Raw genomic sequence first — 24,603 nt, forward strand, 5'->3', positions numbered from 1 at the left:
TCTGGTCCTGCTGCACTAAGCATGAAATAGATCCTTCACTTACCAACCAGCATGGAGTCTTTTTACCCATCAGCACTCAAATCAGGATCCTTGTTATGTCTTGATTGATTTTTGGATAGGATTTGGCTCCAGACACTGGCAACATTATCTTAGCAAGGAAGTAGAGTGCCCTTTGCTTGTCAACCGCATGCTATAAAATCTCTCCAATTTCTCTTCTCAATTCCACGTGCTACCTGGAATTTCCTGGAAGAGTGTACTAGTGCATGATGTGCTGTCATTGTCTCTTGTCACCTTTTTTTCAATGATTGTTATCTGCATTATCCATTCTGGGACAATTCTCCAAATATTTAATTATCAATTGATAATCTTTATTTTAAGATTAAACCTGCTGATTAAGTCAAGTTTTGCATTCCCATTTTATCAGAACCAGCACATCCTCTAATTGGATAACCTGCACCTGAAGCCCCGAGGCTATGACCCTCCTGTTCTTTTCAGAACTGTTGTTAAATGTTTGCTATTCATTTGTCTTGGAATGCAGATAAACATTGCATAATGTTTTCTTTCATGAGTGGCTGGCAATTGTTAACTAGGGCTCTCATATTTACAGATTTTTTGTTTGCAAAGTTGACCCTGTCATCTTCTATTATTCCATTATTGCTTTGAGTGTTGCCACTGCTTAATCTAATTAAATCCTGGCCTTACCTTGCTGTATCATTACTGAATTCATATTGAAGTGTTTATTTCAGTGGGTTTGGAGGGATCACCTCACTATCTTAGGGTTTCATCCGGACCACCTAACAAATGGTGTGTATTGCCATGGTTCTTCACCATAGCATGCGAACCTTCAATCTTTATACTACTTTAGCTCTTTCTGCCTGTTAGAAATGGGGGTCTCTATTTGGCAATGGTTTGCACCTTTGTCTAAGTAGGGACCCGCGCTTCTAGTCAGGGTAAGGGAATTACACCCTTAGAAAACCCCAGGCTCACCCCCTTGGTAGCTTGCACGAGCAGTCAGGCTTATCTCAGCGGCTTTGTGTAAAGCATTTGTGCACACATACAGTAACATAGTGAAAACAATGCAAATGGACATCAAACCAGTTCAGAAAAATAGAAAATCTTTATCTAAACCAAACAAGACCTAAACGACAAAAATCCATCATAGATAAGTCAAGATATCTTCAAAAATAGGTTATTCCCAAAAATAAAGCTTGTAGCAACAAATTGCTCCCCCTGGGCCTATTACGATGTCGTGACTAATGAAAATCCAAAAGTACGGTACCTTGGCAAATGATGAAAACAAAGACAGTGCACGGCGTCAGGAGGTGATGCATCATTGTCGCCATGCGGCTTCGGTTCTTTACGGCCGCAGGGGAGGTTAAGCATCGGTTCCTGACAACCATAGAGGAGGTGAGGCGTTGGTTCCTTGCTGCAAGGCAGGGGAGGTGTGGCATCGGTTCCTTACTGTTGTCCGGAAGGGGATGCGTCGGTTCCTTGTTGTTGCTGGGGAGGTGATGCCACGTTGGCAGCAATGAGTTAGTTCCTAACTACGGTGTGGGGGTCGATGGATGCAGGAGGTCACCCACGTCTCTTATTGGGTCCGCGATGATGAAGCACCGGTATCAGTGTGGTCGGGCTTGCGGTGCGAGTCGGGGTGGTGCGTCATGAGCGTCATGAGCGGCGGGTTTGGCTCCGGTGCAGAAAGTGGCTTCGGTGACAGTCTCGGAGTTGCTATTTCCCTCTGTGGCAACTGAAACAGCATTCCAGGTGCTGGAAGACAGAGGAAGCAAAGTCTTTGTGTCCCTGAGACTTCAGAACAGGAGGCAAGCTCTACACCAAGCCCTTGGATATCTTCTACAAGCAGGATACACAACACAGTACAGTCATTGTCCTCTCCTTTGCAGAAGCAGGCACTGCAGCACTAACCCAGCAAAGCATCCACACAGCGATGGGGCAGTACTCCTCCTTCAGCTCCTCCAGCCCTTCTCCTTGTCAGAGGTTCCTCTTGAGTACAGAAGTATTCTAAAGTTCTGGTGTCTATTTATACCACATTTTCCTTTGTTCTCTGGTGGCAAGAAGTCTCTCAGCTCAGTCCAAACCAGTTCTGTCCTCTCTGGTCCAGCTTCTTGGCAGGAGCTGGAGACATCATTGTGCACATGAGATAGGGCCTATTCAGGTGCAAGGAAAACTCCTCCCTCTACTCTAAATGCAATCCAAGTCTATTCAGCCCAGCTCTGAGTCACCCAGGAAAGGCAGGACACAGCTCAACCCCACCCCCCACATGGCCGTCTGCAGTGAATGCACATTCCCAGCCCCGATCACTACAAAACCAGACAGTCAATACACAACTCAGCAGAGGCACATAGGATGTTTAAGCAAGATAATGTTACTTTCTAAAAGTGGCATATTCAAGCTCACAATTTAAAAACCATCTTTACTAAAACATGTGTTATTAAATTCTGAGTTCAGAGAACCAAAACTCCAACTTTCAATCGTGTCCCCATGGGACGTTATACTTTTAAGATGTTACACAGTATCTCCCATGCTATCCTATGGGACAGATAGCTTTTCAATAGTGAAAAACAAAATACAGAGTATTTCACTATCAGGACATGTCACAAACCCAGTACATGTCCTACCTTTCACGTACACTGCACTCTGCCCAAGGGGGTACCTTGGGCCTACCTTAGGGGTGACTCACATGTAAGAAGAGGGAAGGTTTGGGCCTGGCAAGTGGGGGCATTTGCCAGGTCGACATGGAGTTTAAAGCTGTGCCTGTAGACACGGCAGTAGCAGGTCTGATATACATTAACAGGATTACTCATGTGGATTGCACATTCAGCGCTACAAGCCCACTAGTAGCATTTGATTTACAGGCCCTGGTACAGTCAGTGCACTTTACTAGGGACTTACCAGTAAATCAAATATGACAATCATGGATAACCAATCATGTTCACAATTTACACGGAGAACATATGCACTTTAGCACTGATTAGCATTGGTAAAGTCCCCAGAGTCCTAAAACCAACAAAAACAAGTCAGGAAAAATAGGAGAAGAAGCAAAACGTTTGGGGATAACCCTGCAAAAAGGGCAATTTCCAACACTGCCCTAAAGGGCCAGTGTTTCAATACTCTTCTTTAGGTGCACCTCGTAGGAATTATAGCAACCACTATAATGTGAGACATTCATTAATTCCACCTTTCCCCCATGTGAAGAGGATGTTATTAATGCACTTTTTCAATCATGATGGAATCCTAGGTGGAGTCCCACAATGCAGTCTCCCTTGAGTCTCCATTCTCTGACACCAGCTAGGACCCTGCATCACTGCAACATGGCCTGATCACCTTCTCCATCATCGTTTTTTTTACTTCCTGCTACCTGCCTTAACCCCAAGTTGTCATTCTTCTGACCCCCTTTGGGACCAGACATAGAGCTAAGGGGTCTTGGTCAGAAGGCTTCAATGGTGCACATTTCCATGCTCCTAAATGTGCTCGTAGAGGACAGCAGTGCTCACTAGATGACAGCAAATGTTCATGTGCTTAGTTTTAAGTGCTTCCCCTCACTCTGAATCGCTTCAGTATTTTACAAAGAAAAAGTGCATTGTGGAGGCACAATATTTAGTAATTATTTACCGTATATCTTAGTTACTGCATGCCACCTGTAAGATGCATCACGGTCTATTAAAAATAGCAAATTACGTTCAGTTATTACCCTTATGTGACCGCTGATATCAGAGACATTATTTGCAATGATAGTCAGTCAATATATTCCACTGAGACATGACTTTTAATAGGTATTGCTCATTGACCTTAGTTAATAAATATCTGCCGTATCTGAAAACTTTCTCTGCAAACCTGTGCATTGTCAGCATGCAAGGTTGTCTTGGACAAGTTTAGCTGAAGCCTACAATTTAACAACAGTTAAAAGAACAGAGACACCATAAACTTAGCCTGACACTAATATTCCAGCATTGATACACTTAGTATTGTAATTTACCACCCTGTCTTTACTTCATCTTGGTCTTGATCATCTGTCTTTCTCTAGGCTCCTTGATATTTCATTTTTGACAAAAATCCATATCATCTCATCTTCAGTGCAATAGTTTACTTTAATTCGCTTATTGCTCCCAATCCACTCCCCTATATCACTCTGATTTCAAGCTTTGAGAGAGAGTGCCAGTCTGGACTGGAGTTTTCTCTGTATCAGCATTTCACTGAGATATCTTTCCTAAAGGTGGCAAGATCTTTTTAATATTTTTGTATCATCCTGTTACCCCCTGTTTCTGCATTTTCTCCGAATTTGTATCTGCTTACTTCAACAACTGTTACCTATTTCTCTGTCGTCTGCTTCCTTTACTTGGATCAAGCTCCTGTCACTGGGTGTGAATCTCCTGTCTTTGACACTATCAACCCCTGACATTTTTTAACCTATTTGTTGACCCACTTGCTATTGAGTGGCACCTTCCTTCAGTATTTCCTAAATATTTTATTCAGTCTGTAATGCTTCTTTCATCCTTCATAATCTCCTATTCTGCATTTAACTTCTATCGATATCTCTCGAATTAATTTCCTTTTGAAATTGATATAATTGTCCATTTTTTACTACATTACCTATTCCAGTTCCTGAAGCAAAAATAGTTCCCATGTCCCAATTGCCAGTCCCTTGTTAGCCACTACATTCTCCATACAATGCCTACCCTGCTCCTCTGACTACATTTATTTTACTTTCTTATTCACTCACCACACTGCCATTCTACATTCTCCATAATCTCACGTTACAGCCATTTGTCCCTCTTCACAACATTAATATTGTAATAAGCCACAGTGAAAGTGAATGTGAAGAACAAAATTGTATGATGTCTAAAATGGATAATATGAAATTATTGTATTCATCTAATGAATAATGTTAATGGCTTTATCATATGACTGTATAGAGCGATAACAATTTCGTGAAAGTGTGAAGACCCTTTTGTGTTATGAATATGAACACCTTTTTATGCAGATGAATGTTTGACGGGAGGATTGAGTGCGCATGTGGTATATGTGCTAGAGGTTGAGTCAGGCGAATTGTTTTATATATAAAAATAACTTTTTGTTTCTCAGGAGACCTGTGTTTGAAACATTTAGGATGAATTGCCTGAATGTGGGGTTGTATTGTTGCCCTACACACAAAAGATATTGAGTACTTTTGTGTAATTATGTGATGAGAAAACAAATGACAAAATAAAAGACAAAAAAGTAGACAAAGTCAATCTTATCCTAGCATGGGGTCCCTTTTTCTTTATATGAGAAATTACATTCAGAGTTTGTGCTTTCGTCAAGTAATTCTGCATGTGTTTTAATTTACCACATGTTTCCTCCAAGTAATCTCTGACAGATTGGACCTGTTGAATTTTATCCAGAGGAAATTGTTGTGTGTGCTCGTGTGTTTTATGCAAATCGCTCAGTTCCAGGATCAATAGGATGTTGTGCAGGAAATAGTATTTTCCCTCTCACACATCCCTGCTTTCTTTTTCTTGTGTTCCTGTTGCTTTTCCTTCTTCCTCTCAAGCTCCTGAAAGCTCGCCATCTTACAAACCTTTTCAACTGGTCATGTCTTGGAATGGCCTGACCGCCAAACATGGCGAGCACGAACAAGGTGAGCTCCCGGACCCTGTGATCATCCACTTGAATCTTTGAGGCCCAAGGGTCCCCACTGGTATGCTGCTCATGCTGTGGAGCCTGGTGGCCTCTGTGGTGCACCTCCCTGAGGAACCAACAGCGGGGGAGCGACCGGGCACCATGGAGCTACCACAGTAGGGTAGGCTGTGTGGCATAGGACGCCAGTGCCCTGGGACACTTTCACAAGGGTGGCTGCCCATCCAGTTTTCGGTTCAGCATCGGAGATGTAAGGCACCTGCCCCCACTTAGATGCAGACAGACGGTGAGGAGGGGTCCTGTTGAGCCAGCCTAGGCTGCATCTCCTTCAACTGCATAGGGGGATGCAGTGCCTGATTGGACCCTACAGCTTGCCCCCCCTCCTCTCTTTGTCCAGGCCTTCAGCATGTGAGCCTGAGCGGCTGTGCATACTGTTCTTTCTGCTGGCTTCCACCCTGGGCCCTGCCGTTCAGAACGAGGGAATCCTGCTGGGACTGCCTGTGCATCTTTCCAGACAACTGCATTGGGGGGGACCTACGCACGCTTGGAGTCCGCAGTCTAGCCCCACACCTCCCTTTGGAGTTAGTGCAGGCTGTTTTAGCCTGGGAGAGTGCAGCCCATGAAAACAGAAACTCTGGCTGGCCACGGAAGGTAAACACGGTAAGCAGCTGCCGCTACAGGAATGTCTGATGTCAGTGGTGGCCTCTGCTGGTTGACAGCAGGGCTGGGGGCCCTGAACTAATTAGGAGACATTTTTTGTGGTCAGTGATATCTGCTAATTGTGTTGCTGATCGCGCCCTGCATTCCCTATTGTTCATCAAACTGAATTTTTGAGGGTGCCAGGGCTCACAACTTTTGCTCTTGATGACATTACCCCATCTGAAAACTGGATTGGCATGTGAGAGACTGCTTGTACCCCTGGGATTATTTGAGTACAACCTTCATGGGTGAGGCGGGTCATTACACCCTTTTCCATACAGGAACCCTCTCCAGGAATCCTTGTGCTGACTGTATCACTAGATATTCTATTCCATATCCTGTATAAAATCGTTGCATGGGCAAATAGAGAGGAGTGTGCAAGCAACAAAGGGACTCTCCCTCTGACGCTCCACTCCAGGTGCTACACCACCAGCCACTGCTCAGCTCAGGACAGGGCATTCTCATGGCACCTACTCTGGACCCTCTGCAGAAATGGGTCCCCACCAGACAGAGGGTTCCCCCTCCGATAAACTGGATGGAATACTAGCTGCAATTGCTGAGGCTTGGGAAGCCAGCCGTTAAGGCCAAATTGACTCTTTCATCAATCACATGCCTATTCTCAGGGAAATGTAGCTAAAATTGTTGGAAAGAGTTCATACAAATACTCAAGCCAATGTGTAACTTCAACCATCTACCCGAACCGTTGCCGAACAGACGCAATCAATCCTGAAGCATCTGAGTATAGTGGAGGGTAAACTGGACGACGCAGAAGGATGATCCCTTCGCAATAATGTTAGGATTATAGGCTTACCAGAGGGTGCAGAGGGCACAGACCCTGTCTCTGTCCTGGAACGCTGGATAAAACTAGATATTTCTCCTTCCATGCTCGGCCCGTATTTTGTGATTGAACATGCGCGCAGGGTTCTGGCACGGCACTCTCCTCCGGTAGCCCCGTCCAGAACCATAGTTGCGAGACTGTTGAACTACTGTCATCGGGATGTAATCCTTGCGGCAGCCTACATAAAGGCTACTGTCCATTTCAACAACGTAAGAGTGATGTTTTACCTGCATTATATGCTGCCAGTTCAGCGCTAGAGGGCGTCTTTCCTACAGGTCAATCAGAAATTGTGAGACATCGGACTGAAAAAACCTCAAATAATCCCTTCCAAATTGCGAATCTCAGATGGTCAGGGTGTCCATTTCTTCACAGAGCCTGAGGCAGCATGGGACTGTATGAAAGCCTTTGATAAATGGGTGCCTGGCTACTCCCCGTCCCCTTATTACCCCTCAAATAGGTCATATAATGACCACAGACTCAAAGCTGTGCCACTGGCGATGGAGATACTGCACACCCTCGCTTGCACAGAGTGGGAGGGAGTTACAGGACATGGTCACAGCAACAGCCTCCTTGAAGGGTCTGTCGGCATCACCATATCTTCTTTCTTCGCATCCACTGTTTCAGTAAATTACCTCCTGTCCAAGTAACTTTGCTTTGACACCCTTGCCATTCACAGCACAATATATTGCTGACCTGGGATGACTCCTACCCACTGTGATCCATATATTTTTAAATCCTGGAAGTTCTCCTCCATAAGACACATTTGGTTCCTATCCTTTGCTTTAAGTGGTCTCTCCCCTAACTTGGGAGTGCTCGCCTTGAAATTTCCAATGGACGCTGGACGGTAAGCCCTTTTGGACTTTGAATGCTATTTCTTAGCTGCTCAGCTGCAGTAGACAGCTCATTGGCTTTCCAGCCAATCCCTGTTTAAAATGGGGCTCCTTTGGCAGATTAAGGGATGGTTTGTCGAACTCTCTACTATTCCCATCCACTCCCTTGGATCCTCAGGCTACTAGTCTACTTCGCATATCGGTTGACTGTCTGGCCAGAACCAATAAACTGACGGGCCCAGTGACAAACTTTGCTCCTACTATCCCCCTAATAGGTCTACTGACTACAACGGACATTTGAGACTGGGACACTGAGGACTCTGGCATTCAGCTGGACTTTCTACAACCCGCATCTCTTTCTTAATGGTAAGGAAATTAACTTTCATATGCTAGTGGCAGATTGTGATTTCCCAACCGGGGAATTTCTTATAAATGAGAGCATCTTACACTCTTTTTACATCCTCGTTTATATCCTATATCAAATACCCCTGACACACTAAGTATAGAAGACATTTCACACATCGGTCCTGGAGGGAAATGTATATGACCATGTATCCTCAGAGGGGAGGCATAAGGCTTCCAATGTATTCCTCATGTCTGGAGACACACACATGGTGCGACATCTCTGTTTCTTAGGAAGCCACAAGACCTCTGGTAGAGTTTTGGCTGTCAAATTTGGCTCGATGAAATACCAGATTTGTCAGTTTCCCCTTGGAGAAATTCTACCACATAGTGCATTTGAGATGCAAGGGAGTAATAGTCTACATTGGGAATCCCCAAACCACTTTGTTTCATGTGATCCTTTAGTGCAGCCTTGGCTTTTTTCCTTCTTATAAAAAATTGCTGCAGAGGTCAGCTAGTTATGCCTTTTGGAAAGGGAGAGGGAAAACTTGTAACAAATATAGAATCTTTGCGAATTTCAACATTTTGAAGGAAGCTATTTTCCCCAGCCATGAAAGAGCATGCAGGTGCCATGAGATGTGCTTTGAACCTAACCTAAAAAAATTGTTTAATATTTCTCCTAGTGCAGTTATATAAATCTGGTGTTAAATTAGGCCCACAAGTGTCCTTTGAAAGGGGTCTCATTTTGTAACAAGAGTAGGAACTTCTTCCAACTAGAAACTATTAGCCCCATTAATTTCCCCAGGTTCACCTGGAGACCGACTAATGATCGATATTCCTCAAATAGGGGTAGAAGTCTCTATGGGGATCTAGATGGATCTAGATGGATCTGATAAGGAGAGGAGGGTATCAAAAGCAAAGGTTGATACCTTAAAAATGTCTTAATGGAAGGGACCCCCCTGAATCCCCACATGATTTCAAATCCTCTGAAGTAGTGAACTCATATCTTTGGTGACTTAGCTCGATTTACAGAGACTCTAGCCCATTGTGCTTCATAAATCACCTCAATCCACCTCCAAAAGCGGGTTCCAAAACCTGCTTTGCCAAGAGTTGCCTTCAACATAGCCCAGTTGACTCTGTCAAAGGCTTTCTCCATGTCCAGGGACAGCAGACTCATTCTTTATGACATTTCCATGCTAAATCAATTATGTGGAGAGCTCTATTAGTTCTGTCCCTAGTACAGGGACAAAGCCAGTTTGGTCGGTGTATATCAGACTTGACAGAAAGCATTCCAACCTGCTTGGGAGGATCATAGCTATTATTTTAGTATCAATATTCAATAAAGGTATGGGTCTATAAAATTGCCATTTAACAGGATCCTTATGCGGCTTTGTGATTACAGTGATGGTTGCCTCAGCCATCACTGGAGATAATCAGGATGTAAACCACAGCCAATAAAGGGGCTAACAATGGGGCGAAGATCCTATAGAATGAATCAGTGAAGTCATTGGGGCTAGAGCCGGGGAATCGGCGAGTTTCAAGTGCTTGATAACTGTAAGCATTTCCTCCACTGAAATTGGTTTACCTGGGTTCAGCTCTATCGTATGGTGACTGATTGCTAATTAGCAGTCTGGGCCTCTCTATCAAGAGTAGATGCCATGTAGAGCGTGCTATAATACTCATGGAAGGCCCGAGCCTTCCACTCTTCGGAGGTATGGGAAACGCCAGCTTTGTCTCTACCCTCCTTAATGAATTCCTGTGCGCATTGAGCGCATTGCTTGTTAGCAAGCAAAGAGTGGGCCTTATTGCCCTTCTTATAAAAGGGATAAGCCGTTCTAGCTAAGATATAGTTAGCTTTATTAAACTTCAAGGATCAAATTTGACTGTGAAGTCAACCATCTTCAGATTTTTCTTGATCAATTTTGCTTATATTTTTGTTCCATTTGAACAAGATGTTCTCTGAGTCAAAGCAACTCGATTGCTATCATGCGCCCGAGGCAGCTGGCCTCCTTGATAAGTACACCTCTTATTACCACTTTTAACGCATCCCAAACCATCCCGGGACTTACCTCTCCTTATCAGAAAGGGCAGGGTACTCCTGTAATGCTACCCTTGTTTTTTGTAGGACCAGTGGGTCCTTCAGCAGGGAATTATTCAATCCCCAAGTGCCCTGTCTCCAGTAGGGGCACTGCCCAAGCCATTCCAGCATAAGGTAAACCAGGCCATGATCTGAAAGAGTCAGATGGCCCTGGGTGACATCTTGAATTAGCAGTAGCAGCTAGTGATCAAGTAGGATAAAGTCAATCTTAGCATAGGTGTGAGAGGTTGGCCTGGTATATGCTGTCCACTAGTTAAAGTGGGCACCTTGCACCAGTCCAAACGACCCTTATTGATGATTAGGTTAAAGACAACCTTTATTGAAAGCTATCCTAGTGGTAGCTATGGAGAGCAGTCTTCAGGCTAAGTCTCAAAGGAATGTAAAGCAGCTTGGTTTACCAGATTATAACCTTCTGAATGACCAAATGAAATGAGAACCACACAAGGAATATATAAAATATATGTATTTATTACTAAACACTCTCTACTAACCTCTTTATGAGATTAGAGAACAAGGCACACAATATTAAAGCACTAGAACAACAGTAAATACACAGTGGACTCCATGGGAAGACCAAACCATATACTAAGAAAGTGGTATAACAACCACGACTTGACTAGACACAGTTCCTAGAGCACGTAGAATCGCTGGCACCCCAAGGAACCACCCAAGGTAGTGACACAGGGGACCCACAGAGGACGCGTGCAGTGTGAGAACACAGCCGCGAGCGCCGTACAACTCTATGGGAAAGTCGCGGTTGGATTTTTAAAGATTAAAGACACTTAGTAGAGGACTTAAAGCAAACCTTTTGGAACATAGAAGGTTCTAAGGCCAGCACCCTTGAGAGTACCGAGGTACCCGTGCATAGGGGTCAAGTGGTGTTGGAAACGCTCGTAGATTTCAATGGTGTGATGCGAAGAAGTGCTTCTACCTGGAAGATGAGAAGTGTCGGGGTGATCCAAGCCTGGATCGGAGCTGAGAAGAACCTGAAAGCAGAGGGGACAGAGTCTGGGTCACTTCACAGTGACCAGGGGCACGATAGACCAATGCCCACAGATGTCGAATGTTTCAGGTGAGAAGAGGTGAAGCTTGACTCTGCAGCCAGGGGAACCAGGAGACGTTGACGATAACCAAAGTCCGCAGGTGAGCTGTGTCACGAAGGATGTCGAGTGCTGGGGGGGTCAGTGTCCGAATTGAACACCAACAAGCCTTGGCAACTGCAACCCACGTGGTCAGAGAAAAGATGCTTCAGTGAGGACCAGCAAGGTCCTTGGTAATCCCCAGTGGAGAGTCAGGGCACGTCTGGAGCAACCAGGAAAGTCCACTGAAAGTTAAAGTTCTCTTCTCAGGGACCCACAGGTCGACGGACCAGGGATCGCGAAGGGACCTTGAAGGGACCTTGAGCTGAATCACAAATTACCAGCTCAAGGAACACTCATGGAGTGTAGGCTGGAAATCTTCAGTGGAAATACTGCTCGGGGTCTGGACTACAAGTAGCCCATAGCACAGCCTCAGGTGTAGCCAAAAAGCATATGCTGCTGGTGCACAGGGGTACAGGTTGTACGGTCCCCACAAGGGCTGCGGGTCTCAGGATTGCTGAGAGCACTAGTCGACCTCGAGGACACTTGTGAATCCACCTCCTGTGTTGCAGAAATCTTCGGAGTCCTCAGGAGCTCGGGGAGATGCAAACCGGTCAGCTGCATTTAAGGTGCCTGCCTTGTAGGGGAGTAACTCCTTTACTCCAAGGGAGATTCTTCAGTCATCCAACGTAGTGTAGATAGTCGAAGTACTTGGTTTCTGTAGCAGAGTTTCGTCCATGTAAATCTAAAGTCCTATAGTCTGGGGTTCCTACTTTATACCCAAGGAAGGGGTGGGACAAACTCTGGGGATCCACCAATTGGAAGGTCAGGACAGAGAAGTTTTGCGCCAGAGCAGGAGCAAATGGCTCCTGCAACTGGTTTGAGCTGGACTATGCACAGGGACACCAAATGTGCCCCCAGTGCAGACATCAAAGCACTCTCAGAGTGCACCCACCCATCCCCAATACACTGGTCACACCTCCCTGTGACACGAAACCTATTGTCTAGCCTTCCCCTGCCGGAGTTTCGTCCAGCAGCAGGAGGGCAGACTAGTGTCTGTGGCTGGCAGCATCCATTTTGTGATGCCAGGGTTCTGTGAAGCTGGTACCGGGTGTACCGGTGTTGTCATATTTCTCCATCTAGTAGGGTGGAATCACACCTCCCACATCAGTTACTGGTGTGAAGGTATGATTCCAAGGTGTTTGACACCAAACAGGACATGTTTCCATGCAGCCGTTTTAAAGTTAGCCTTTACCGCAAGGTTATAATGCACTTAAGTATATATGGTTGGCTGCATCACAATCAACCCTGGAATATAGGTTCCGAAGGCTGCCGAGGGGCTCTGCTCATGCAGGAGCACCCTCTCACATAAAAACCAGCACCCTGCCTTCAGGATTGATAAGGCCTGCCATAGGGGTGACTGATAGGTTTATATGTGCAGTGATATGGAGTAGATATAGTGAACCTATATCTAAGTAAGGGGTGCATGCACCACCTTACACAGGCTGCTGTAGCAGACCTGTTGTGCCATTTTGAATGGTCTCCCCGGGGTGGTATAATACATGCTGCAGCCCCCTAGAGGCCTCTGGGTTACCTATGCCCTGGGTACATAGTATACCATATACTAGGGACTTATAAGGGTACCCCAGAATCCAATCTGGAGTGTACCTAAAGTACATGCAATCAATTTAGAGGAGCAAGCAGCTAGGCTGGGGTCCTGGATAGCAGGACCCAGTCAGTCTAAGTGAAAAACAGTGAAACATCAGCAAAAAGTGGGGGTAACTATAAGAAGCAGATCCTACTCTCCTACAATAGGTGTAGTGTGCAGTTGAAAATTTAAAATAATGGGTCAGTAGTGGGTGCTGATTTCGCCAGGTGTCAAACAACTCAAGATCATCCAGAATGGCTTTTCTTGCCACAGAGATGCCTGGAGTCCCTCCAACACTCTGAAGAAACTTATCTAGTCCAAGATGCACTCAACTATAAGTAGATGTTCTTTGGAACCGGCTAGCTTCTGTGTTGTTGTAATTAAGTGTGTTTCCTGGCCTACATTTGGGCAGTAACTAATCGCAATGTCAATTAGATTACTCTCCCATTCACCCACTACTAAGAGCCATCTACCTTATTTGTCTGTCTAAAACCTCTTTCTCAGGGAATTTAGCTTGATGTGTGATTAATATGGCAACACTCACTTTTTATGATGGGGATGAGTCATGATACGGGATATGAAAGAACCTCATGCAGAGTTGATGGTTATCCCCTTTGAGTAAGTGTGTCTCTTGTAGATGTCTCTTTAATTCACCCACAATATTAAGACATTTCGTAGGGTTAATAAAGCACTAAACATTATACTTGAGTACCTGTTGTGTTGGTGGTTTAATCGTTATGTGCGATATGAAAAATAGTGCAAATCTGGAAACCCAGCCATAGCGATGTAGGAGACCTAGAAGACCCAATGTTACCTATAGTGTGTGGTGTCAATTCCCTCCCCGTACCCATCAAGAAACACCCAACAAAATAAAAGAAACATCACCATTCAACCTGAGGCATACTATCAATAAGTATCATAGAAATAAAAGGTAAACCAGTGTAAATCCACTCCGCTTAGTCTCTCTTGGGCAGCCCTGCAAAGAATTGTTCACGAGTGTATCAGCCCTGGTAGTGTGTTTGAAGGATCCCTCTCACGGAATGTCCTCCTCTGCTAAGTAAATATGAATACAGAGGTCAAAGTTTACTGATCAGTGGCAACAATGCAGTTACTTAGGGGCTTGCTGTGTCGTTTCTGGATCCACAGTAGCTGACTGGGTCTCTGGCGTGTCTTTGGTTACCTGGCAAAGGAGTCAGATGATGCTCTGCTTACTTGCTGCTATTTCTTTGTTGTCTGGTTTCTGAGTACAGTGTTTTTGTCGCAGTTGCTCACAGCTCCATGCGAAGCCTCCTGCAAAATAAGATTGGGGAAGGTGGCACATCCTCTGCTGAGGTGAGACTCAGCAGCTTGTGATCATCCTCCAGTGAGGTGAGGGGCCAGGGTCACCCTGTACAGAAAAAGCAGCCAAAAAGGGTGGCCCAATCTGTATTTTACATCTTTATATCTCAAAAAATCTGTGATTAGTTTGAAGGATCTACGTTGAGATAAAGTTATTGCTTAGATGCCCAGAAACAGTTGCTAATGATGCCCCATTGAAAGAGAGTGGACCTCTCTCATGGGCTGACGACATGATGGCCTCTTTGACCTCATAGAAATGTACCCGTGGTACTATGTATATGGGAGACCTCTAGAAGGACATCATTGAGCCACCTTATGAGTTCTGTCCAGCTTGTTGTGTGGAGATTCTGCATCTTCCAGAATGGCCTTTAAGAAGTGCTGGATGTACTTGGAGACAAAAGCCCCTAGGATATCCTGTTCAGCGTCTCATGGAGGAGTATATGTTGATATTCGAGAGTTAACATCCTTTGTTAGAGCCGGTCGCAATCATCCACCCGTTCACAGAGGCCTTTCTCCACTTCCTCCACTCAGTAGCCCAGCTCCGAGACATCTCTTTGTAACTCCTGAAGGTCACTGCAAAGATCTGTTTTGAGAGTTGGGATCTCCTTCTTGTGGTCTCGAAAGGCTGCTAATAGGAAGTCCATGATGGTTCCAGAATCTGCCAGCACTGACACAAGTAGATTGTCAATCAAAGGACTTTACTTTGATCACTGAGGATCATAAAAGTACACCACATGATTACACACCTACAAACAGACAATACAAATAAAACATCTCGTTATAAGTAACCATTTAGTCACTTGACAATCACAATAAAGTGAATCAGTCAAATTGCATCAGTGTTTGAGCAAGAAGGGGAATTTACTATAATAGTAGCAAGAAATAAATTGCATAATTGTAGATTGTGCTCTACTTGCATCTCAGATGAGATGCTATGTGACCCCCAGTTGCGGGTGGGTCTGCTGTGGGAGGGTCCTCGCAACGCTCCAACCTCCGCTCAGCGTGGCCGTTGGCACTCACCAGCTCACTCCACACGTTTGGGTCCCTGAGGCTGCTCAGCTGCCCGGGGCCTCACAGGAGTATGCAGGTGACCACAAGCTTAGCACTGCAGCTGAGTCTCCACCCCCATGGCCACTGCTGTTGCGCTAGGCCAAGCACTGCAGTTGAAAGGGCACAACACCGCAGCAGTGCAATACTCTGGATCCCAGCTGCAGGGTCTACACAGGCACGTCAGGAACTGCGCCTCATAGCAGAAAAGAAGGGGTAAATTCAGAGCTCAGGGTCAGAGCTCCGTAATCAGGCATCCGCCATGTTCAGCAATTAGCCACGCCCCCCTCAGAGCTGCTTTTAGTTTATTCATGACACATACAGAGGTATTTTTTTACAAATACCTTTTGATAAAACAATATGAACATGCTCTGGGTAAATATACTCAACCTCCTACCGCGTTTTGTCTAAGTTTTCATAAAAAATTATAATTTTCGGTGTGTTGATTCTGTGTTAAAGCTTTGGCTGTGCAAAGGCATGTAGGGTATGCATTGTGCAAGTACTGTCGTGTAGTTCCTATATTGCCCATACAGGATCTGCGTGTTTGGATAATATAAACTTTAGGATTGGTGGCAGACTGACTGTGAGCACCCCCACCGAGGATGTTAGCCTTTCTGTTTTAGCTAGCTCACAGTGCCACTAGACTCTCCTCTTATCTGGAGAGGTTAGTTTTTGGCAACCTCAGAACATGACAACCCTGATCTCTCAGAATCGTGGAAATAATGTACTACCTTTCGCTCAGTCATTCGTGCTCACTTCGGTCTTGGAGAGTTACAGAGAAGAAACAGTCGGGCGTGTTACAATGAGAATTTATTGCACAGTTGTTCTAGTGTAAAATAGATGTGCTGCAACAAATGTTAGACAGTAGCAGATATATATGATTAGCAGTACAGTGAAAATAAAAGGATAGTACAGCTCTACAATCTCGCAATAATCATGAATACATACATAAATATAAAATGCATGATAAAAAGTGTGCATACTCTTACAATGCCTATCTAGATGTACCTAAGTATGGGTGGGTGTGAAGCCAAGAATCCCTCTAGGATTTAGTCTAACCCCATCAACTGAAGTTAGAGAGTGTGGGACCCTGTCCTGGTCTGAAGTTGGACACCCACTGAGGGATGTATTAGACCACTGTCAGCTGGAGCGTCTGCATGCAGGAGCCTCAGTGTCTCTGGTCAGTGTGTCGGCCTGAAAGTCTCGGTCTCCTCTCCTAACCCTAGCAAGATGTGCTGTATTTAGACAAAAAGTATCTAGGGCTTCTTCGTCCCTCATTTCTTGTATTAGCCATTGTTGGATTTGAGGATGACGTATGGGATGAACCTTTATGTAGATATTATGCAGGTGGTGTATGTAGCCTTTACCTGGTTTCCAAGAACCCTCATGAATATTCATTCATACTGCATGAGTCCGTTGATGAATTTATAGGATGCTATTGTTGAGGGAAAAACCCTCCTTCTGCACCCAGGACTAGAACTAGGTAAAGGTTCAATTCTAAAGGCTTGTTACTGTGTAGTATAAGGGAGATAATGTAGGTGAAGGTGTAAGATATTACCCGGGCCTATATTAGGGTATCTATATGAAACATAACAGTACTGTATTGAAATGCCATGAACTTTCTTATTTTTCAGATGGGTAAAATATGCAGCGGAGCACAATGGCTATTTGGGATTTGAACTTAGGAATGCTTTAGATGCCTACTTGGAGATGTCGTGGTAAGTTAGTCACAGTTTTATTCTGTTTTTTTGTTTTGCTTTTTATTCAGTCGCATCACATATACATTCACTGCTAGTGGATATTGTTTCAGTGTCCAGAGTGGGTACCAGAACTGAACAAAGCAATTTTCATCAGATCCCAGCCACACTACCTCAAATGTTAATTGGAAATTCAGCCTAGACGCATCTGAACCTGTCTATCTAAACTGTCACTCATGGCTTACTAAACACACCATCAATTCAGTGGGAGACTGCCCCAAAAACCCAGAGAGGGCTTTTTGAAACAGCCCTTATATGTAAGGTTTATCAGATACTGTATGCGAAGGAACGCCGGACTTGAAGGTTTATAACCTATTGTGTAGTGCCATGAGTGCCACATAGTGCAATGAATGTCACAAATACCTAAATGACTAAAAAGCAGCTGGTGTAAACACCCCAACCCTCCTGGTTTTAATACTTTTTATGGGACTAAGATAAAGAGATTAAGGGTAATGTGAGTCCTAAACAGGGCTGAAGACTATTGAGACTACTCGTTATTACAGTACGCTGCGAAATATCATATGTGGAGCTTGGTGACCCTAACTGCTGGCAATATTTACGTTTCTGTGGGCCAATGCACATAGTCTGCTTGGAGCATAAAACATTTGCTCGTTTCCCCTTTGGAGAACCCCTGACCTATCTCTCCATGAAATAGTGTGTGTTCTGTACCCAATCCCTTCTTGGAAGCGCCTTTCTAATGCACTTCATAGGAGTTATGGAATTCAGAGAGAGGCCATTGCAGCCCAGCCTACAAATGCGTCGCTACTTATAAAATTGTAAATACAGAAATTAACCATTCTGATGAGAATTCGCAAGTTTCTTTTGGAAGGGTAAATCTTGTGCATTTCTGATTCTGTGAATTATGAATGGGATTATGAATTTACAAATACATTTTTCTACAACCTCAATTGATTATTATTGCGCAAAAGCATCCACTTACCTTCAACAATTTGATCTTTGATTCTAGAAAAGCAGCATGTGTTGCATTGTTTGGCCAGTAGAGGTAGATCTTTTGTGCTATAACCAGCTTGTCATTTCCATGCATGCGCTGTCCTTAGACTTTCATTGGAATATATCTCGACATCAACAGGCAGCCTAAAATCTGTGTTATTTGTTACAGTATTTCTTAATCCATTTCAGGCATGAATCACTTCTGCAGTACCTTCTAACAGCTGAGACTGGAGTTGAAATGTCACAAACAAACGTGGCTTACCTCTGCGAGGAGAGACCCGTATGTATGCTGTCCGAAACTGTGACCAATCATTTAGAAATTATGTTCACACTACAATACTTTCAAATTTAATATTGTGAACAAAAATTATGTCTTTGCATGAAATTGCAGAATATTGTGAAGGTGGGGGCGATGTTGTTGGGCGCAGTGGTGCTAACGTAAACTGATGGGGCCTCCTTGCACAATGTAGAGTGGGGCCCCTGAGACTCCCATATGGTATGGGCCATACCTCACAGAAATGCATAGACCTTAGGTTGAATGGGGGCTCCCATATGGTGTGCACCCTCTGCACCGCAGGGGATGGAGGGGTCTGCGTTTCTCCATTCGCTTGGCATTATCTCTAGAATAGAGCGAGCTAGTGACTATGGACCGAAATGTGCCCTTAACAATACGTCTCTAGACGTCCCAGCCTCAGTTAGTGGTATAGAAGACAAATTCTATGTGACAGTTGCAGCTCTAACTCCCTCTGTGCCCCGTCTCTGCCCACTACCCTTCCTTCCTCTATTCTCTTAAAGTGTGGAGCTGGAGAGAGAATATGAGGTAGTTAAAGAACCACAGAGGGTGGACCTTATGGATTTACCACACAAGCCACCTTGGCCTGGTAGTAACCCACCTCCAACCTCAAGCCTTGTTAGGATAAGCCTCCTTGTCCCTGCTCTGCATGTCGTCCATGTTGGTTGGCAGTGCACGCGGACCAGCAGAGTTAGAGGGATTTTACAGCAGATGTGTATCTCCGAATATGGAAGGAACATTGCATGTTGGTGTGGTGGCTGGAAGTTGACCCTTTACCCTGCTGCAACCTACAGACTCCAATTTAGGCCACACATGTGCCCTGCATGTTAAGGAAGTATGTAAGGATACCAAAACGTAAGCATTTGTGACAATATTTTTACACATACAAGTATAGAATTCCACACTCGTAGATAATTAGTCATGTGATTGCCTCAAATCATTTTTAAGCAATCTGAATGTTAAAATCTGTTTTTTCAACAGGAACTGGCAGCAAGATATTTATCCATTGACTGTGTTTGGAGATACTACAATTTGTCAGTGTTCCAGAGCGAGGCTCCTTCTTTTGGTATGTATTTTTGGAAATGGAGACCTTATATAATATCTTTTGAGTATATTTTCAGTTTGATTGACCTGAACTTACCTTCACTAAATGGGTCCTCTTTTTCACTGGACAGTGACGGTGAGGGGGAGGCCTGCAGGGAGGCTCCAGCTATTGACTGGTCTAGATGCTTGATTCACCCTGCTCCTAGAGCCATAAGCTGGCTTGCCCAATGGCAAGAGAGGTTGTTAAGAGTTATTTTGGCCCTTTAATCTGAGTCAAGGTTCTTTCTGGTCATGCTGAATCGTTCAACTGTAATTCTTCAAATCTCTCTTCTTTGAGCATCGGGGAGCCCCATGCAGTGATGTTTGATTAAATGTGACATAGTCCTGATGAGTGCCTATGGTTACACTGCCACTGAGGTCAAAACTTGTACTTTGTCTATTTGATTAACGAGTGGTTACCATTGAAAGGCCATAAAAATTAAAACCAAAAACATGGATTTTGTTTGTGAAGACTTCGCTTCATCACTTGTTTGTTTGTTTGTCGTACACGTATGTGCATCTTAATCATTGTACGTTTCATAGCGCAAACACCAGAGCACTGCAACACAAACTGAAGTATAGTTTTCAGTCTGTATGATGATAAATGCAGACCATTAACTCTGTTTTCAGTATCTTTTTTATATTAATTCATTCACTGCAACATCAACATTTTCTAATGTATAAACATATGTACTTAATATTAATCTTATCTAATATATTTGGATAATTGTTTTTTTAAGTAATTAATCTAACAACATTATCTTTAAAACAATTATATTTAATTTTAAATTAAGATAATATTACATATATTTCACTAAATGCAATATGTATTTTTAATTTAAAAGATTGTATTTGAATTTATATAATTTCCTTTGAATTTACACCTCTCAGAACCCCAAAAACCCTTACAACCCCTATAGGCTACTCATACCTGATTCCTAAAGCCCTTTGCTACCCGTGAACACTACCCATCCCTAAGCCCTAAAACCCTCTCAATACACCTATACACCACGCATTCTTAAACCCTAAAAAGTACTATAACTTTACACAACCCATCTACCGCATACTGAAACTGCCCCTAAAGCCACTATCCCTGCACCCTTAAAATCCATCATTACCCATGTAGACAACCTATCTCTGAACCATAAAAACCCATTACTCCCCCAATACCCATATCTCAATCATAAAAAAGCCATTGCTACCCTTATATACTACCCTTCCATGAAGCCTAAAAAAACCTCACTACCTGTGTAGATTGGGGAGAGGATGTGACCTAACGGCAAGGGCGGTCAACCTCGAAACTGAGGAACCGGGTTCGAGTCTCAGCATGGACGCTCAGCATCCTGTGATTCTGGGCAAATCATTTAATCTCCCCAAAAAATGAATGTGTCCATCTGTAACGTAACTGGTGCTGTGTAAAGCACTCTGATACCTTCTGGTCTACTTTGCGCTATATGAAACTCCCCCCAAAAAAGAGATAAAACATTGATGAACCCTAAAATTCCTTACTTTCCCTTTAATTAACACAGCCCCAAACTCTAAAACCCCTTACGAACCCTATAAGCAACCCTTAACTGAACCCTAAAAAGCCAAACACCAGGCCCTAAGGCCAACCCCCGAATGCTGCGGAACCTCGCTGTGTATGGCCTTCATATTAATTTTGCGCAAAAGAAGAGGCCCTCTACTAATTAGGATGTGGTTCCTTAACGTAGGACGGACTCGCGAAAGCTGGAACCCCTCATCCGGAGGCTCCGATTTCAAACAGAAATATCATTATATCCAAACTCTAGTGAGTCTGCTCATCTGTACCATATTGTATCCAACTCCGGAAACATTCCTGTGACACATGGTCACGTTTTGAAATAATTGCGATATCCCGCAAACTTATATTGAGGCTTTACCTAGCATTGGTCTCCTTACTTTGGGCGCACAGAACACCTATATTGATACTTCGCAAGGATTCATGCCTTATTCCTCTATCACTGAATTAGTGAGACCGCTTGTCCTTTGTGCATCTCTGGCATTTACGATATATTTCAAGACTTGCAATATCTTTGATGACCAGTTGATTCAACAGGTCCTCCAATTTCTGCTGTATATAGACTCAATACCGTTCTTTTCTATGGCCCCTTTTTCCTGACGAAGGCACTTCTGGTGTGCCGAAACACACGTAGAACACCCCTTGTCAACTACATTTGTGCCACATTGTTTTAAATTAAAATTGTTCTTTATATAAATTGTTAACCTATCAACATTGAGAAGTGTATCATTAAACCGAATAATGTTTTTAAAATAGTTTTCAGTATGCCTGTGAGTATGCATGATGGACATGCAAGAGAATGAATGAGTGTTATATTTTTCTTAACTATTCTATACCTAATAAAATGTTCATTTTGTACTTTTTGATACATAATTTGTTGTCTTTGGTTCTTTCTGACAGTGTATTGTCCATTGATTAACACTACATTATTGTGTTTGTGACTGGTTGCCTTAAATCTGTACATTCATTCTTCATATTAATTTTGACAGCATAATTACAGTTTCTCCCAGGCCTCGACAAAAGTTGTTTACCACACTCCACACAAGTCTCAAGAAAGGTTAGAGGGTGATTCAATCTGTGAAGCGATTAAATCAGATATGATTTTATTTGAAAGAGTATAATAGTGTTATAGCATATTTTTGAAATGATAAGGCTACTTGGTAGCCATTCTACATGCAGCATGCAGCATGTAGCTTGTTTCCTGTTCAGTCTCTCCACTTGCAGTTTAGAAATAACTGATTTGTGACAGTAATGAGTCTGATTGAGCAGAACTAGAAGAGATAGAGGCCGAATCGTGTGCCAAAAGGTGTACTGTACTGTAGTACGCTTTGTGGAACACTTTGAGCGTCTAGAGAGTCCAGATATTCTTCAGGAATCAAGGAAACTACAATAGCATTTTTAGAGTTCCTCCATATCCTGTGTTGGTCTATACTAGGCATATGGTGCAAGCAGTCCTCGAGAGGTGAATGAAAACAATGATTAGCAATGCTACTTGGTCTGGCTTTTAAAGAAAGTGCTTCTTAAGTTACTGATTTGCTTAGGCACACTAGTCAACATACTTGCACTTTGTCAACCACTTTTGCACTCATACATCCATTCACCCACCCACTGATGCACTCTTGTATTCACCCACTTACCCATCAGCAGTAGAACCAACACATAACTATAAGCCAAACATGGTGGGGATATGGTTGCAATACAAAAATAAAATTGAGCATAGCAGGAGGTAGGCTTCTTGCAATGGTATTCCACATAGGGCATCATTGTTTGAAAGTTCCAGCATAGCTGCCACATTTAATGGCAAATCCTGGAGCGAAGGAAGATGATACATTATAGACAATACCATTCTATGGCTGCTCAGTAAACATCACACTGGTCAACCAAATTCAAATCAAAATTATCAGTGTATGACTGCTGTACAAATCTAAGGTGAACAACATAGGGCCTTATTACGATGCCGGTCAGACTTGTGTCGGAAACGGGACTGCTCGACAAGGAGTCAGCGGTCAGAAAGGGCATATTTCTTATTGTTGCTTGTGCTGCGGGCCACAGCACAAGCCACAATAGGAAAAATACACTTTTAAAACATCCATGCACCATGTGGCAGGCACCTTTGATGCATGGATATTTAGTAGGGCACAACAGGTGCCCCCCAGGGCCCATAGCTGAAGGCCACGGAGGACAAGGGCTCTGCGAGGGGCCCCAAAAGACCCTTTCGACCAGCTTTTTCATGGTGGAAGAACCAACATGAAAAGGCTGCTGGAAAGGTTCATCGTAATCCACACAGCGGTGCCTGAGCCTGTCAGAGGCGGAGCGAATTTCCCCCGCAGGCATCAGTCAGACCGCCTGTATCATAATATGGCGGTCGGACCAATGCCTCAATGGCTGGTGGAACGCCACCAATGAGCTTCCGGATGGCCTTTGCCCGACATTGTAATAAGGCCCACAGTGTTTCTGAACATGGAGGATATCTTTTAAAGGGAAAATAATAATCCACTAGGGACTGTCCCATTGCAGATCAGCTGCCTAGTTTAGAAATAGTGGCCATACAGAATGCAGCACACTGCAGGTGAATAAAAAGTACTGTCAATGGAGCTGCTATATACTCTTAGAACAGAGAAGATAAGAAATGATAGAGTATTCTAAAAAGAAAGCAAGAAAAAGTAAAGGACTGGCCACCAGCGAACCCACTAAAGGTGCGCTGGATTTAAGGCCGATATGCACACATGATCAAACAAAATACTGTTACTCACTGGGCAATAGAGCCACTGGCCGAAATATGGTAACTTGTTGCCCCATGTTGTATTCCTGTGTAGGGACTAGCAGAATGTTAATGATAATCCAACAAACAGAATAGGGCTATCCCAAACACTCTATATTTATGGTAAAGTATGTAGAATTGTTATGTATGGCTTTCATAGAAAGCCTCAATCATTTATTTCAGTTTCTAAATGTCATAATTCACTGCTATGATGTAGCAACAGATGATAACAAAACTCTTTACCTACTGTTGCTACATCATACAGGCCTTTCAGGCCAGGCTGACCGGGCTCTCCGAGAGCTTGTCAGTGTAGCTCAGCTGGTTTGCTTTGAATGAAGGCAGGAAGCACAGATGCAGGAGGGGGAAGAAAGGCAGGGAAAAGGTGGTGTGGTTAGTCAAGGGTGGCAGGTCATTTATTTTTACCTTTGGTACGGGTATAAATAACAGGGGACATATTATGTTTGGCTCTCCCATGACTCCTCTGCCACTGCGTAGCAGTTAAAAGCAGGGGCAAATGAGTTTGGGTGCCATACATACCATACAATTATAGATGGGTAAAAGTGAATTGTGGGGATGTTTTTAACCTTGCGGTTCTGAGTGCCATTATTGACAGCTAGAGCATCACTCTCGTTGTCTATTTGATGTCCCTCAGAACCCCTCAGTGAA

General features: G+C 43.8%; 1 protein-coding gene across 1 annotated transcript in view; it reads left to right on the plus strand.

The window, feature by feature from the left end:
• Window positions 1–24,603, plus strand: part of SEL1L3 (SEL1L family member 3) — a 714,608-nt gene that overhangs the window by 555,220 nt on the left and 134,785 nt on the right. The window contains exons 17-19 of the mRNA XM_085642308.1: window positions 17,188–17,271; window positions 18,451–18,541; window positions 19,535–19,619. Coding sequence (XP_085498434.1) covers window positions 17,188–17,271; window positions 18,451–18,541; window positions 19,535–19,619 — 260 coding nt within the window. The remainder of the gene's footprint in view (window positions 1–17,187; window positions 17,272–18,450; window positions 18,542–19,534; window positions 19,620–24,603) is intronic.

Source organism: Triturus cristatus, chromosome 2_2, assembly GCF_964204655.1.
Source record: "Triturus cristatus chromosome 2_2, aTriCri1.1, whole genome shotgun sequence".
NCBI classification, from domain to species: Eukaryota; Metazoa; Chordata; class Amphibia; order Caudata; family Salamandridae; genus Triturus; species Triturus cristatus.